This window comes from Heterodontus francisci, chromosome 1, assembly GCF_036365525.1.
Source record: "Heterodontus francisci isolate sHetFra1 chromosome 1, sHetFra1.hap1, whole genome shotgun sequence".
Lineage (NCBI taxonomy): Eukaryota > Metazoa > Chordata > Chondrichthyes > Heterodontiformes > Heterodontidae > Heterodontus > Heterodontus francisci.
The window spans coordinates 12,486,271-12,502,784 of NC_090371.1; the positions used below are offsets into that span (position 1 = coordinate 12,486,271).

General features: G+C 45.9%; 1 protein-coding gene across 1 annotated transcript in view; it reads left to right on the forward strand.

The window, feature by feature from the left end:
- Nucleotides 1–810: 810 nt before the first annotated feature.
- The window catches only part of dysf (dysferlin, limb girdle muscular dystrophy 2B (autosomal recessive)), a 361,838-nt gene continuing 346,134 nt past the window's right edge, over nt 811–16,514 (forward strand). Inside the window, exon 1 of the mRNA XM_068028674.1 lies at nt 811–1,066. Within this exon, the coding sequence (XP_067884775.1) occupies nt 979–1,066 (88 nt within the window). The 5' untranslated portion in view covers nt 811–978. The remainder of the gene's footprint in view (nt 1,067–16,514) is intronic.

The window sequence follows — 16,514 nt, forward strand, 5'->3', positions numbered from 1 at the left end:
GTCCGTGGTGCCGGGCTGACACTCCCAGTGCAGTACTGAGGGAGTGCTGCCATGTCCGAGGTGCCGGGCTGACACTCCCAGTGCAGTACTGAGGGAGTGCTGCCATGTCCGAGGTGCCGGGCTGACACTCCCAGTGCAGTACTGAGGGAGTGCTGCCATGTCCGAGGTGCCGGGCTGACACTCCCAGTGCAGTACTGAGGGAATGCTGCCATGTCCGAGGTGCTGGGCTGACACTCCCAGTGCAGTACTGAGGGAGTGCTGCCATGTCCGAGGTGCCGGGCTGACACTCCCAGTGCAGATGAGACATTAAACCAAGACCCTGTCTGTGTGAAACATCATAGAGCGACTATTGGAAGAGCAGAGGGGCACACTCCAGTATCTAACAATATCGCTAATCAACATCACTCAAATATAAATGGTCATTTTCACACTGCTGTTTGTGGGATCTTGCTGTGTGCAGATTGGCTGCTGTGTTTTCTATAATACAACAGTGTCCACACTTCAGAAAAAAAGTACTTCATTGGTTGTAAAGCACTTTGGGAATTCCTGAGGAGTTATAGAAATGCAATTTCTTTCCTCCTTTATTGAGATTCCCGGGATTGTGATGCAACTCCGAGAAGACGCAGAGAGAAGCGCAGGATCCAATGAATGGATATGAAGAGAGTGAATTGCAGTTCCCTGTGATCTCTCCGACATGGGCTGGACCCAGTCTCCAGCCAAGCACTGACTGCATTGGCGTAGATTAACGGGGAGGAGAACCAGGGGCAGGGACTGACCTGCCAAGTGGGTGGGTGCAGAGAGGAACAGCAGAGGAGAACTAAAGAGCAACAAGATAGAGGGAAGGAGCAAAAAATACAGAAAGAGCGAGGGAGTGAGAGAGTAAAAGAGCAAGAGAGAGGAATAAGCGGAGAAAAAGTACCAGTGTAGCCCTGCCCGTTCCTAGCCCGCTCCATCCCGGCTCGGTTCAGCTCGGGAACGATGCTGCGGCTCTTCGTGCTCCGAGCTGAGAAGCTGCAGATTATCCAGGATGATATTAGCGACGCTTATTGCTCGGTGACTTTCCAAGGTAAGGAGCTGGGGAGCCCAGCCTGTGTGACTGACCCGGGACAGCCTGAGAGCTCTGAGCCAGTGTGAACAGGGCGAGAGGCTGGTGTGGTTAAATATGGACTGGATTGGGTTCCAGGGAAGGGAGGTTGGCCAACAGTAAATATCATGCTGTCTAAAATTAACAGGCGCACACTCTGAATTCAAGTTGGGCTGGAGGTTGGTAACTTTTAAAGGGGGTCAGGCGGTTTGTGAGTGTTAATTCGAAGTCTCTGCTAGTATCTCAGCCCACCCCTATATCTCTGGATCTGTCTATAGGCATGTTTTTCAATCCATGTGTATTCTGCCTGTCTATATGCAGGTGTGTGTCTCTCTTTCCCTATGTATAGTATACCTCCCTCTCCCTGTAGGTATTTCTCTCTCTATGACTGTCTCTTTGTATGAAAGCATGTATCTCTCAATGTATCTCTCTATGTGGTTCTATCTGTATGTATGCCTCTCTCTGTAGGTCTCTCGCTCTCCCTCTATCTGTATGTATGTGTCCTTCTCCCTTTCCTGCTCTGCAATCAGGTTTCTGCCTCTGTCACAGCACTGAAACAGCCCTTATCACAAACGGCATCCTATAGGATGCTAGACTATTCCTCCTCATCCTGTCTGCAGCCTGGCTGACCACATCATCTTCCTCCAATGCCTCAACTCCGTTGTTAAGCTGGGTGGGACTGCACTCGCCTGGTTCCATGCTTATCTGCAGTTGTAGCTAGAGAATTACCCGCAATGGCTTTTCCCTGCTCCCGCACGGTTAGCTCTGGTGTCCCCAAGGATCTATCCTTGGCCCGCTCCGAGCTCTCATCTACGGGCTGCTGCTTGGTGAAAACACAGCATCAGGTTCAACATGTACAGTGACAACATCCAGCTTTGCTAGAAGGGTCACTGACCCGAAACGTTAACTCTGCTTCTCTTTCCACAGATGCTGCCAGACCTGCTGAGTGAATCCAGCATTTCTTGTTTTTGTTCCAGCTTTGCTTCATCACCACCTCTGTAGACCCCTCCACCCCCTCTGAATTGTCAAACTGCTTTTCTGACATCCAGTACTGGATGGGCATAAATTTTCTCCAGCTAAATACTGGAAAGATGGAAGCCATTGTCTTTGGTCCCGATCACAAACTCTGCTCCCTTGCCACTGACCCCATCCCTCTCCCTGGCATCAGTCTGAGGCTGAACCAGACTGTTCACAACCTTGTTATCATATTTGACGCCCAGTTGAGTTTCCAGCCTCATATGCTCTCCATCACCAAGGTGACCTGCTTCCACCTCCATATTCGTCCTTGCCACAGCTCATCTGCGACTGAAACCCTACTCCATGCCTTTGTTACCTCTAGCCTCGACTATTCTGATGCTTTTCTGGCTGGACCCCACCTTCCATCTTACGTAAAATTGAGATCATCCAAAACTCTACCGCCTGTATCCTGGCTCACACCAAATCCTGTCCACCATCACCCTGACATTGGCTCTTGGCCCAGCAACATCTCAATTTTAAAATTCTCCGAGATATCTACGATCATCTAATTCTGGCCTCTTGAGCATCCCTGGTTTTAATTGCTCCACCATTGGCGGACATGCCTTCAGCTCTCTGGGCCCTGAGCTCTGGAATTCCCTCCCTAAACCCCTCCATCTCTCTGCCTCTTCTCTTTTAAGACTCCTTAAAACCTACCTCCCACCTGTCCTAATTGATCTTTATATGGCTTGGTATTTGATAATGCTTCTGTGAAACGCCTTGGGACGTATTACAACATTAAATACTATATATAACTGGTAGTTCTTGTAAGTAGGTATTTTTTTCTCTCTCCCTCTCTGTACATAGGTAAGTGTCTTTCCCTCCCTTTTTCTAATTCTGTATCTGTCGATATAGATATGTCCCTCTTATCTGTTTGTCTTGCCCTCTCGCTCAAAGGATTGTGAATCTTTGGAATTCTCTACTCCAGAGGGATATGGATGATCAGTCGATGAGTATATTCAAGACTGCGATTGATGGATTTTTGGGAATTAAGGAAATTTAGGGCTATAGGACAGGATGGAAAAGCAGAGCTGGAGTAAAAGATCAGTCATGGACTAATTGAATAGTGAAATAGGCCACTGTTACTATTTCTTATGTTATGTTTTATGTGAATACGTCTCTCTCTTTCCCTTTTGTATGTAAATGTGTCTGTCTATGTATGTGGTATCTCTCTCTCTGTATGTAGATATGTCTCTGTCTCTCTGTATATAATTATGTCTCTCTCTCTCACTCCCTCTCTGTATGTAATTATATCTCTCACTCTCAGTCTGTCGACATGGGCTGATCTGTGTATCTATTTCTCTCTCTACAGTATGTGGAATAGTCCAGTCTGAGGGGGGGTAGAATGGTTAATCTTGACATTAGACAGCAGCTGCACTGAACAGCTCATACCATGTGACCATAGTCTTTGATGTCTTTGTACTGACGCTCTCAGTAACATTAAATGCAGAGTTGACAGTGAGCAGCTCAATTCATGATTCATCTGAAACTGCGGATGTAAGGGGAGCATCATCGTCACATTAAATATAAGGACTGCAACTAGAATATATTTCATGCATGAAAATGCTGCCTGTAAATGTTTGAGGAGAGTGCTTGAACTGGAGTTCTTTTTCTCTTACGCTGTTGAATTCTTTGTTCTGCTTGGAAGAAGAGGCAGGCATGCACAAACCAATTCAGTACTGAGGGTGACAACACCACTAGGGAGTGCAGTCCACATCAAATCCATGATACCATGAGGCAAATGATTGCATAGGGGGCACAGCAAAGTGTAGGTGTGCAGAGGCCATAGGGGATTCGAGAGTTGGGGATAGACAGAGGTTTCAGCATCAACCGACATGAGTTCTGCATGATGTGTTGCCTTCCTGGTGCCAGAGTAAAGGACATCACTGTGAAGGAACAGAACATTATGGGGGGGTGGGGGAAGGGGAACAGCCATTAGTCGTGGTCCATGTTGGAACCAATGACATAGGAAAAGGTTCAGGTCTTACAGACAGAATTTCAGGAGTTAGGGAGAAAGTTAAAGACCAGGACGTTAAAGGTAGCAATCTCTGGATTGCTCTCAGTGCCACCTGCTAGTGAGTAGAGGAGCAGTAAGATAAGACTGGTTAACGTATGGCAGGAGAAATAATGCAGGAGGGAGGGCTTCAGATTCTTGGGGCATTGGGACAAGGTCTGGGGCAGGATGGGCTTGTACAAGATGGATGGTTTGCACCCGAAGTGAATGAAGACCAATGTCCTTCTGTGGGGGGTGGGTGGGGAATGGGGGGAAGGGGCTAACTAGTGCTGTACCAGGAAGAAGGAACAGAGAAGCTGCATAATCGATTGGGAGAGACAAATAGCATTAGAATAGAGAAACTGTAACCTCATGGCCTGGCATATCCCCCACTCTACCATTACCATCAAGCCAGGGGACCAACTCTGGTTCAATGAAGAGTGCAGGAGGGCAGACCAGGAGGAACACCAGGCATACCTAAAAATGAGGTGTCAGCCTGGTGAAGCTACAACACAGGACTACTTACATACCAAATAGCGGAAACGACATGTAATAGACAGGGCTAAGTGATCCCATAACCAACGGATCAGATCTAAGCTTTGCAGTCTGCCACATCCAGTCGTGAATGGTGGTGGACAATTAAACAACTGACAGGAGGAGGAAGCTCCACAAATATCCCCATCCTCAATGATGGGAAAGCCCAGCACATCAGTGCAAAAGACAAGGCTGAAGTATTTGCATATATCTTCAGCCAGAAGTGCTGAGTGGATGATCCATCTTGGTCACCCCTGGGGTCCCCAGCATCACAGATACCAGTCTTCAGTCAATCCAATTCACTCTATGTGATATCAAGAAAAGGCTGAAGGCACTGGATACTGCAAATTCTATGGGCCCTGACAACATTCCAGCAATAGTACTGAAGACTTGTGCTCTAGAACTAGCCGCGCCCCTAGCCAAGCTGTTCCAGTATAGCTACAACACTGGCATCAACCTGGCAATGTGGAAAATTGCCCAGGTATGTCCTGTGCATAAAAAGCAGGACAAATCCAACCCGGCCAATTACCGCCCTATCATTTTACCCTCAATGATCAACAAAGTGATGGAAGCAATAACCTGCTCAGTGATGCTCAGTTTGGGTTCCACCAGGGCCACTGAGCTCCTGACCTCATTACAGCCTTGGTTCAAACATGGACAAAAGAGCTGAACTCAAGAGGTGAGGTGAGAGTGACTGCCCTTGACATCAAGGCAGCATTTGGCCGAGTATGGCATTAAGGAGCCTTAGCAAAACTGGAGTCAATGGGAATCAGGGGAGAACTCTCTACTGATTGGAGTCATACCTAGCACAAAGGAAGAGGGTTGTGGTTGTTGGAGGTCAATCATCTGAGCTCCAGGACATCACTGCAGGAGTTCCTCAGGGTAGTGTCCTCGGCCCAACAATCTTCAGCTGCTTCATCAATGACCTTCCTTCAATCATAAGGTCAGAAGTGGGGATGTTCGCTGATGATTGCACTATGTTCAGCACCATTCGTGACTCCTCAGATACTGAAGCAGTCTGTGTAGAAATGCAGCAAGACCTGGACAATATCCAGGCTTGGGCTGATAAGTGGCAAGTAACATTTGCACCACATAAGTGCCAGGCAATGACCATCTCCAACAAGTGGGAATCTAACCATCTCCCCTTGACATTCAACGGCATTCAATCCCCCACTATCAACATTCTGGGGGTCACCATTGACCAGAAACTGAACTAGACAAGCGACATAAATGCTGTGGCTACAAAAGCAGGTCAGAGGCTGGGAATTCTGTGCAGCAGCTTTTTCGGGAGCAGCGTGTGAGCGAGTGAGCAGCTGGAAAAGTCAGTTTGAAAGTAAATTTAATTTCCTTTTGTTTTTCGGCGGAGGCCAGGGGGCTGCTGGGTAAGTAAAACACTATATATTTGGGCGGTTTAAAATAACTTTCCTTTCAGTGCAGCAGCTTTTTCGGGAGCAGCGTGTGAGCGAGTGAGCAGCTGGAAAAGTCAGTTTGAAAGTAAATTTAATTTCCTTTTGTTTTTCGGCGGAGGCCAGGGGGCTGCTGGGTAAGTAAAACACTATATATTTGGGCGGTTTAAAATAACTTTCCTTTCAGTGCAGCAGCTTTTTCGGGAGCAGCGTGTGAGCGAGTGAGCAGCTGGAAAAGTCAGTTTGAAAGTAAATTTAATTTCCTTTTGTTTTTCGGCGGAGGCCAGGGGGCTGCTGGGTAAGTAAAACACTATATATTTGGGCGGTTTAAAATAACTTTCCTTTCAGTGCAGCAGCTTTTTCGGGAGCAGCGTGTGAGCGAGTGAGCAGCTGGAAAAGTCAGTTTGAAAGTAAATTTAATTTCCTTTTGTTTTTCGGCGGAGGCCAGGGGGCTGCTGGGTAAGTAAAACACTATATATTTGGGCGGTTTAAAATAACTTTCCTTTCAGTGCAGCAGCTTTTTCGGGAGCAGCGTGTGAGCGAGTGAGCAGCTGGAAAAGTCAGTTTGAAAGTAAATTTAATTTCCTTTTGTTTTTCGGCGGAGGCCAGGGGGCTGCTGGGTAAGTAAAACACTATATATTTGGGCGGTTTAAAATAACTTTCCTTTCAGTGCAGCAGCTTTTTCGGGAGCAGCGTGTGAGCGAGTGAGCAGCTGGAAAAGTCAGTTTGAAAGTTAGTTTAATTTCCTTTTGTTTTTCGGCGGAGGCCAGGGGGCTGCTGGGTAAGTAAAACACTATATATTTGGGCGGTTTAAAATAACTTTCCTTTCAGTGCAGCAGCTTTTTCGGGAGCAGCGTGTGAGCGAGTGAGCAGCTGGAAAAGTCAGTTTGAAAGTTAGTTTAATTTCCTTTTGTTTTTCGGCGGAGGCCAGGGGGCTGCTGGGTAAGTAAAACACTATATATTTGGGCGGTTTAAAATAACTTTCCTTTCAGTGCAGCAGCTTTTTCGGGAGCAGCGTGTGAGCGAGTGAGCAGCTGGAAAAGTCAGTTTGAAAGTAAATTTAATTTCCTTTTGTTTTTCGGCGGAGGCCAGGGGGCTGCTGGGTAAGTAAAACACTATATATTTGGGCGGTTTAAAATAACTTTCCTTTCAGTGCAGCAGCTTTTTCGGGAGCAGCGTGTGAGCGAGTGAGCAGCTGGAAAAGTCAGTTTGAAAGTTAGTTTAATTTCCTTTTGTTTTTCGGCGGAGGCCAGGGGGCTGCTGGGTAAGTAAAACACTATATATTTGGGCGGTTTCTGAACCCGAGACACCACATTTGTAGTGTCTCCCACCCGCCCTCCTCCTCTAACCAAAAAAAAGGACTCGGTGGGGTGTTTATAAGGTAAGGCTTTTTCGATTTCTCTGGTTTTATTGTGATTGGTAAAAACTTTTCGTTCCTTTTTCATTTAACTAAGTTTAAACTTAAGATTAAAAATGGCAGGAGATCTCAGACCCGTATCATGCTCCTCTTGCTCAATGTGGGAGCTCAGGGACATGGCTGATGACCCTGACTCCTTCACGTGCAGGAAGTGTGTCCAGCTGCAGCTCTTGTTAGACCGCATGACGGCTCTCGAGCTGCGGATGGACTCACTTTGGAGCATGCGCGATGCTGAGGAGGTCGTGGATAGCACGTTTAGTGAATTGGTCACACCGCAGATTAGGATTGCTGAGGGAGAAAGGGAATGGGTGACCAAAAGGCAGAGAAAGAGCAGGAAGGCAGCGCAGGAGTCCCCTGCGGTCATCTCCCTCCAAAACAAGTATACCGTTTTGGATACTGTTGAGGGAGATGGCTCACCAGGGGAAGGCAGCAGTAGCCAGGTCCATGGCACCGTGGCTGGCTCTGCTGTTCCGAAGGGCGGGAAAAAGAGTGGAAGGGCTATAGTCGTAGGGGATTCGATTGTAAGGGGAGTAGATAGGCGGTTCTGTGGTCGAAAACGAGGCTCCCGAATGGTATGTTGCCTCCCAGGTGCACGGGTCAGGGACGTCTCAGATCGGCTGCAGAACATTCTAAAGGGGGAGGGTGAACAGCCAGTTGTCATTGTGCACATAGGCACCAATGATATAGGTAAAAAACGGGATGAGGTCCTACAAGCAGAGTTTAGGGAGTTCGGAGCCAAGTTAAAACGTAGGACCTCAAAGGTAGTAATCTCAGGATTTCTACCAGTGCCACGTGATAGTCAGAGTAAAAATGAAAGAATAGTCAGGATGAATGCGTGGCTTGAGAGATGGTGCAGGAAGGAGGGGTTCAGATTTTTGGGACATTGGGACCGGTTCTGGGGGAGGTGGGACTATTACAAATTGGATGGTCTACACCTGGGCCGGACTGGAACCAATGTCCTTGGAGGTGCTTTTGCTAACGCTGTTGGGGAGGGTTTAAACTAATGTGGCAGGGGGATGGGAACCAATTTAGGTCAGTTGACAGTAAGGAGGTAGTAACAAAAGCCTGTAAGGAACTAGATAATGAAGTCAGTGTGACTAAGGGGAAGAGCAGGCAGGGAGCAGATGATGAATATAAAGGGACTGGTGGTCTGAGGTGCATTTGTTTTAATGCAAGAAGTGTAGTTGGTAAGGCAGATGAACTTAGGGCTTGGATTGGTACCTGGGAGTATGATGTTATTGCTATTACTGAGACTTGGTTGAGGGAAGGGCATGATTGGCAACTAAATATCCCAGGATATCGATGCTTCAGGCGGGATAGAGAGGGAGGTAAAAGGGGTGGAGGAGTTGCATTACTGGTCAAAGAGGATATCACAGCTGTGCTGAAGGAGGGCACTATGGAGGACTCGAGCAGTGAGGCAATATGGACAGAACTCAGAAATAGGAAGGGTGCGGTAACAATGTTGGGGCTGTACTACAGGCCTCCCAACAGCGAGCGTGAGATAGAGGTACAAATATGTAAACAGATTATGGAAAGATGTAGGAGCAACAGGGTGGTGGTGATAGGAGATTTTAATTTTCCCAACATTGACTGGGATTCGCTTAGTGTTAGAGGTCCAGATGGAGCAGAATTTGTAAGGAGCATCCAGGAGGGTTTTCTAGAGCAGTATGTAAATAGTCCAACTCGGGAAGGGGCCATACTGGACCTGGTGTTGGGGAATGAGCCCGGCCAGGTTGTTGAAGTTTCAGTAGGGGACTACTTTGGGAATAGTGATCACAATTCCGTAAGCTTTAAAATACTCATGGACAAAGACGAGAGTGGTCCTAAAGGAAGAGTGCTAAATTGGGGGAAGGCCAACTATACCAAAATTCGGCAGGAGCTGGGAAATGTAGATTGGGAGCAGCTGTTTGAAGGTAAATCCACATGTGATATGTGGGAGGCTTTTAAAGAGAGGTTGATTAGCGTGCAGGAGAGACATGTTCCTGTGAAAATGAGGGATAGAAATGGCAAGATTAGGGAACCATGGATGACAGGTGAAATTGTGAGACTAGCTAAGAGGAAAAAGGAAGCATACATAAGGTCTAGGCGGCTGATGAAAGACGAAGCTTTGAAAGAATATCGGGAATGTAGGACCAATCTGAAACGAGGAATTAAGAGGGCTAAAAGGGGTCATGAAATATCTTTAGCAAACAGGGTTAAGGAAAATCCCAAAGCCTTTTATTCATATATAAGGAGAAAGAGGGTAACTAGAGAAAGGATTGGCCCACTAAAGGACAAAGGAGGAATGTTATGCTTGGACTCAGAGAAAATGGGTGAGATTCTAAACGAGTACTTTGCATCGGTATTCACCGAGGAGAGGGACATGACGGATGTTGAGGTTAGGAACAGATGTTTGATTACTCTAGGTCAAGTCGGCATAAGGAGGGAGGAAGTGTTGGGTATTCTAAAGGGCATTAAGGTGGACAAGTCCCCAGGTCCGGATGGGATCTATCCCAGGTTACTGAGGGAAGCGAGAGAGGAAATAGCTGGGGCCTTAACAGATATCTTTGCAACATCCTTAAACACGGGTGAGGTCCCGGAGGACTGGAGAATTGCTAATGTTGTCCCCTTGTTTAAGAAGGGTAGCAGGGATAATCCAGGTAATTATAGACCGGTGAGCCTGACGTCAGTGGTAGGGAAGCTGCTGGAGAAGATACTGAGGGATAGGATCTATTCCCATTTGGAAGAAAATGGGCTCATCAGTGATAGGCAACATGGTTTTGTGCAGGGAAGGTCATGTCTTACCAACTTAATAGAATTCTTTGAGGAAGTGACAAAGTTGATTGATGAGGGAAGGGCTGTCGATGTCATATACATGGACTTCAGTAAGGCGTTTGATAAGGTTCCCCATGGCAGGCTGATGGAGAAAGTGAAGGCGCTTGGGGTCCAAGGTGTACTAGCTCGATGGATAAAGAACTGGCTGGGCAACAGGAGACAGAGAGTAGCAGTAGAAGGGAGTTTCTCAAAATGGAGACGTGTGACCAGTGGTGTTCCACAGGGATCCGTGCTGGGACCACTGTTGTTTGTGATATACATTAATGATTTGGAGGAAAGTATAGGTGGACTGATTAGCAAATTTGCAGACGACACTAAGATTGGTGGAGTAGCAGATAGTGAAGGGGACTGTCAGAGAATACAGCAGAATATAGATAGATTGGAGAGTTGGGCAGAGAAATGGCAGATGGAGTTCAATCAGGGCAAGTGCGAGGTGATGCATTTTGGAAGATCCAATTCAAGAGTGAACTATACAGTAAATGGAAAAGTCCTGGGGAAAATTGATGTCCAGAGAGATTTGGGTGTTCAGGTCCACTGTTCCCTGAAGGTGGCAACGCAGGTAAATAGAGTGGTCAAGAAGGCATACGGCATGCTTTCCTTCATCGGACGGGGCATTGAGTACAAAAGTTGGCAGGTCATGTTACAGTTGTATAGGACTTTGGTTCGGCCACATTTGGAATACTGCGTACAGTTCTGGTCGCCACATTATCAAAAGGATGTGGATGCTTTGGAGAGGGTGCAGAGGAGGTTCACAAGGATGTTGCCTGGTATGGAGGGCGCTAGCTATGAAGAGAGGTTGAGCAGATTAGGATTATTTTCATTAGAAAGACGGAGGTTGAGGGGGGACCTGATTGAGGTGTACAAAATCATGAGAGGTATAGACAGGGTGGATAGCAAGAGGCTTTTTCCCAGAGTGGGGGTTTCAATTACTAGAGGACACGAGTTCAAAGTGAAAGGGGAAAAATTTAGGGGGGATATGCGTGGAAAGTTCTTTACGCAGAGGGTGGTGGGCACCTGGAACGCATTGCCAGCGGAGGTGGTAGATGCGGGCACGATGGATTCTTTTAAGATGTATCTAGACAGATACATGAATGGGCAAGAAGAAAAGAGATACAGAACCTTAGAAAATAGGCGACATGTTTAGAGAGAGGATCTGGATCGGCGCAGGCTTGGAGGGCCGAAGGGCCTGTTCCTGTGCTGTAATTATCTTTGTTCTTTGAGTAACTCACCTCCTGACTGTCCATCATCTACAAGGTACAAGTCAGGAGTGTGATCGAATACTCTTCACTTGCCTGGATGGGTGCAGCTCCAATAACACTTAAGAAGCTCAACACCATCCAGGACAAAATAGCCCACTTGATTGGCACCCCTTCCACAACCTTCAAAATTCACTCCCTTCACCACCGACGCCAGTGACAGCAGTGTGTACCATCTACAAGATGCACTGCATCAACTCACCAAGGCTATTTCGACAGCACCTTCCAAACCCGCGACCTCTACCAGCTAGAAAGACAAGGGCAGCAGATGCCTGGGAACACCATAACCTGCAAGTTCCCCTCCGAGCCACACACCATCCTGACTTGGAACTATATCGCTGTTCCTTCACTGTCGCTGGGTCAAAATTCTGGAACTCACTTCCTAACAGCACTGTGGGTGTACCTGCACCTCAAGGACTGCAGTAGTTCAAGAAGGCAGATCACCACCGCCTTCTCAAGGGCAATTAGGGATGGGCAATAAATGCTGCCCTAGCCAGCGACGCCCACATCTCACAAATGAATGAAAAGATAAACAGTCCAGCATGAGAAAGGATCAGACAACGAAGTGCAGGAATGGGAACTTAATAAATGTTGACTATACATTGTTATGGAGAAATAGAGAAGGAAAACTGGTAGGGGATGGCTGTATTGATCAAGTACTCTTATTGCACTGAAAAGGGATGATGTAATTGAGGATTCAAAGACAGAATACATTTGTTTGGAGTTAAGGAGCAGGAATGGACTTGTTACATTACTAGGTGTAAACTGTAGGTCATCCAATAGAGGGAAGGAGCTCAAGGAACAAATTTGCAGAAAGATGCAAAAACTTTTCGTGGTGACAATGTGGGACTTCAGCTATCCTAACAGAGACTGGGATAGTAACAATGTAAAGGATAAAGAGGGAGATGTATTCCTGAAATGCATACGAGAGCTTTCTTGATCACTATGTTTCCAGGCCAACTAGGGAGGAAGCAAAATATGATGAAAGGCCACAGACCTGAAATGTTAACTTTGCTTCTCTCTCCACAGTTGCTGCCAAACCTGCTGTGTATTTCCAGCACTTTCTGTTTTTATTTCAGATTTCCAGCATCCGCCGTATTTTGCTTTTATATAAAGGAGGAAGCAATGCTGGATCTAGTTCTAGGGAATGAAATGGAGCAAGTAAAGCATTTTTCAGTGGGAGAGCATTTGGGAAACAGTGATCACAATATCATCAGGTTTAGAGCAGTTATGGAAAAGAATAAGGAAAAATCAAAAGTGAAAAATACTCAATTGAAGGGCTAATTTCAGTGGTCCCGATGGATTAGAATCAAAGGTTGTCAGGTAAAACAGCAAATGAGCAATGGGAGGCTTTCGATGAGGAGATAGTTCAGGTACAGACTCGACACATACCTATGAGGGTATTCCAAGCTAGAGCTCCCTGGATGACTAAAGAAAATGAGGTTAAAAGGATATGATAAATGTTGGCTTTTTCACGCAAGCGAATCAAGCTGAATACAGAAAGGAGAAGAGAAATGGAAAAGGAAGAGGGGCAAATGGAATGTATGACAAAAGATTAGTGAGTAACTTAAAAGGGGGAAGATGGGGGTGTCCTGGCAATGCCACTGGACCAGTAATCCAGAGCCCCAGGCTAATGCCCATGGGGTCAAATTCCACCAGAGCAGCTGGTGGAATTTAAATGTAATAAATTCAATTAATTAATAAAAATTTGGAATTGAAAGCTAGGCTCAGTAATGATTCTGTGAAGCTATCATTGATTGTCTAAAAAATAATCTGGACCACCAATGTCCTTCAGGGAAGGAAATCTTCCATCCTTACCTGGTCTGGCCTACATGTGACTCCAGACCCACAGCAATGTGGTTAACTCTTAACTGCCCTCTGAAATGGCCTAGCAAGCCACTCATTTGTCAATGGGCAGCAAATTCTGGCCTTGCCAGTGATGCCCACCACCCATGAAAAAAAACTTTTATTAACATATAACTGGTCAAAGGAAATGCCGGGTTGATTAGGCACAAAAAGATCTTCTTGTGGTGACAGAGGGCATAACTAAGGTAATAAATGAGTATTTTGCATCTATCTTGACTAGAGAAAAGGATTCTGCCAATGTCATAGTAAAGGAGAGATATTGGGAAGGATAAAAACTGGCTGGGCAGTGCTCAAACTGGAAAAGTTACCTGGTCGGGGTAGGATGCAGAAACAGCGAAGGCTCTGGCCGGAATCTTCCAATTCACTTTGGAGATAGGGTGGTGCCAGAAGACTGGAGATTTGTAAATGTTAAACTCCTGTTCTCCGATCGGGATGGGGATTGGGGGTGGGGGTAACCTGCTAGTTATAGGCCAGTTAGCCAAAGGTCAGTGTGGAAAGTTCTAGAGACCACAAACCAAGACAGGGTTAACTCCCACTTAGAAGAACGTGGGTTAATAAATGACTCAAAGCTTGTAAATATAATAAACCATGAGAGAATTATAGCAGACTTCAGGAGGACTTGGACAGACCAGTGAAATTGGAAGACAAATGGCATATTAAATTTAGTGCAGAAAAGTGTGAAGCAATGCAGATGGCACAGTGGTTAGCACCGCAGCCTCACAGCTCCAGCGACATGGGTTTGGTTCTGGGTACTGGCTGTGTGGAGTTTGCAAGTTCCCCCTGTGACTGCGTGGGTTTCCGCCGGGTGCTCCGGTTTCCTCCCACAGCCAAAGACTTGCAGGTTGATAAGTAAATTGGCCATTGTAAATTGCCCCTAGTGTAGATAGGTGGTAGGAGAATGGTGGGGATGTGGTAGGGAATATGGGATTAATGTAGGATTAGTATAAATGGGTGGTTGTTGGTTGGCACAGACTCGGTGGGCCGAAGGGCCTGTTTCAGTGCTGTATCTCTCTATGGCTCAATGCAGTTTGGAAGGGAAAAAAAAATAGTTAGAGCAGTAGAACTTAAGTGGAATAATGTTAAATGGGGTGCAGGAATGGAGACCCTAGGGTTTCACCTACACAAATCTATGAAAGTGGTGTGTCAGATTAATAAAACTTTAAAAAATACCAAACCTTCACTTTATTAATAGAGGCATTGATTACAATAGCAAGAAAGCTATACAAAAACTTCATAGATCAGTAGTTAGACCTCAGCTAGAGTGCTGTATACAATTCTAGCACTGCACTTTAGATAGGACAGTGCCTTTCAGAAATATGCTATTACTAAGACTGCTTGTTTGCACCTCGGTGACATCGCTCGACTCTGCCTTTGCCTCAGCTCATCTGCAGCTGAAACCCTCATCCAAACCCTTTTCACATCTAGAATTGACCATTCCAATACACCGCTCGCAAGCTCGCTACATTTGCTCCCAGTAAAGCAATACCTCGATTATTACAATTCTTGTCTTTGTTTTCAAATCCTTCCATGGCCTCGCCCCTCCCTATCTCTGTAATCTCCTCCAGCCCTACAAACCTTCGAGGTATCTGTGCTCCTCTAATTCATGAGCATCCCGATTTTAATCACTTCACAATTGGTGGCCGTGTCTTCAGCTGCCTAGCTGCTAAATTCTGGAAGACACTCCTTAAAACCTACCTCTATGACCAAGCTTTTGGTCATCTGACCTAATATCTCCTTATGTGGCTCAGTGTCAAATGTTGTTAATAATGCTCCTGTGAAGCCTCTTGGGACATTTTATTACATTAAAGGTGCTATATAAATACAGGTTTTTCTTGTTGTTACTCAACCAATAATGCAGTGGCCTGGACTAATAACCTAGAGAATGAGAGTTTTAATCTCACTGTGGCAGCTGGAGAACTTCACTAACTTTTTAAACATTTGGGAATAAAAAGTTGGTATCAGTGAAAATGACCATGAAGCTCTAAGATTGTCATCAGAAAATCTAACTGGAAAGGAATCCTTATCTGGTCTCATAGCAACATGGTTGTCTTAACTACTCTCTGTAGTGACCTGGCAAGCCATTCAGTTGTATCAAAACCATTTGCAGTTTAGGAAGAAGGTCCACCATAACCTTCTTGGGGCAACTACGGATGGGCAATAAATGCCACCCTTGCCATTGATGCCGATAAGAATTCACAAAAAGCACAGCATGTCCAGTCTTGGAGAGTAAGAAAGAAAGCTGCAGAAAGTTCTGAAACTGCTGATGATCTCCAACAAGAGAGAATCTAGCCATCTCTCCTTGACATTCAATGGCATTACCATCACTGAGTCCCCCACTATCAACATCCTGAGTCCCCCACTATCAACATCCATTGACCAGAAACTGAACTGAAACAACCACATAAATGCTGTGGCTACAAGAGCAAGTCAGAAACTAGGAATTCTGCGGCATGTAACCCACCTCCTGACTCCCCAAAGCCCTTTCACCATCTATAAGTCACAAGTCAGATGCATAGGAACACCACCACCTGCAATTTCCCCTCCAAGTTATACACCATCCTGACTTGGAACTATATCACCGTTCCTTCATTGTTGCTGGACCAAAATCCTGGAACTCCCTCCCTAATATCACTGTGACTGCAGTGGTTGAAGAAAGCAGCTCACCACCATCTTCTCAAGAGCAATTAGGAATGGGCAATAAATGCTGGTCTTGCCCACTTCCCATGAAAGAATAAAAAAACTCAGTTCATTTCTCCGTGTGAAATACTCCTGCAATTTCTCATTATTACACTCTTCAGACCAGCCATTCAGAACATAATTGAATACTTTACTGAGCACCACATCCTTGTGAGTTTCTTCAGAAATTTCTGTAACAGACACTGGCATGTCATTTTCGTACGTAAGTGATTCATAGGTAACTCGTTTGCTAAGAATGAGTCAGTCTTCGTTGGAAATCTCAAAACAACATCCACATTTGCATCAAAAACAAGAAATGCTGGAAACACTGCGCAGGTCTGGCAGCATCTGTGGAGAGAGAAGCAGAGTTAATGTTTCAGGTCAGTGACTGTTCGTCACAACTGAAGAAGAGTCACTGACCTGAAACGTTAACTCTGTTTCTCTCTCCACAGAT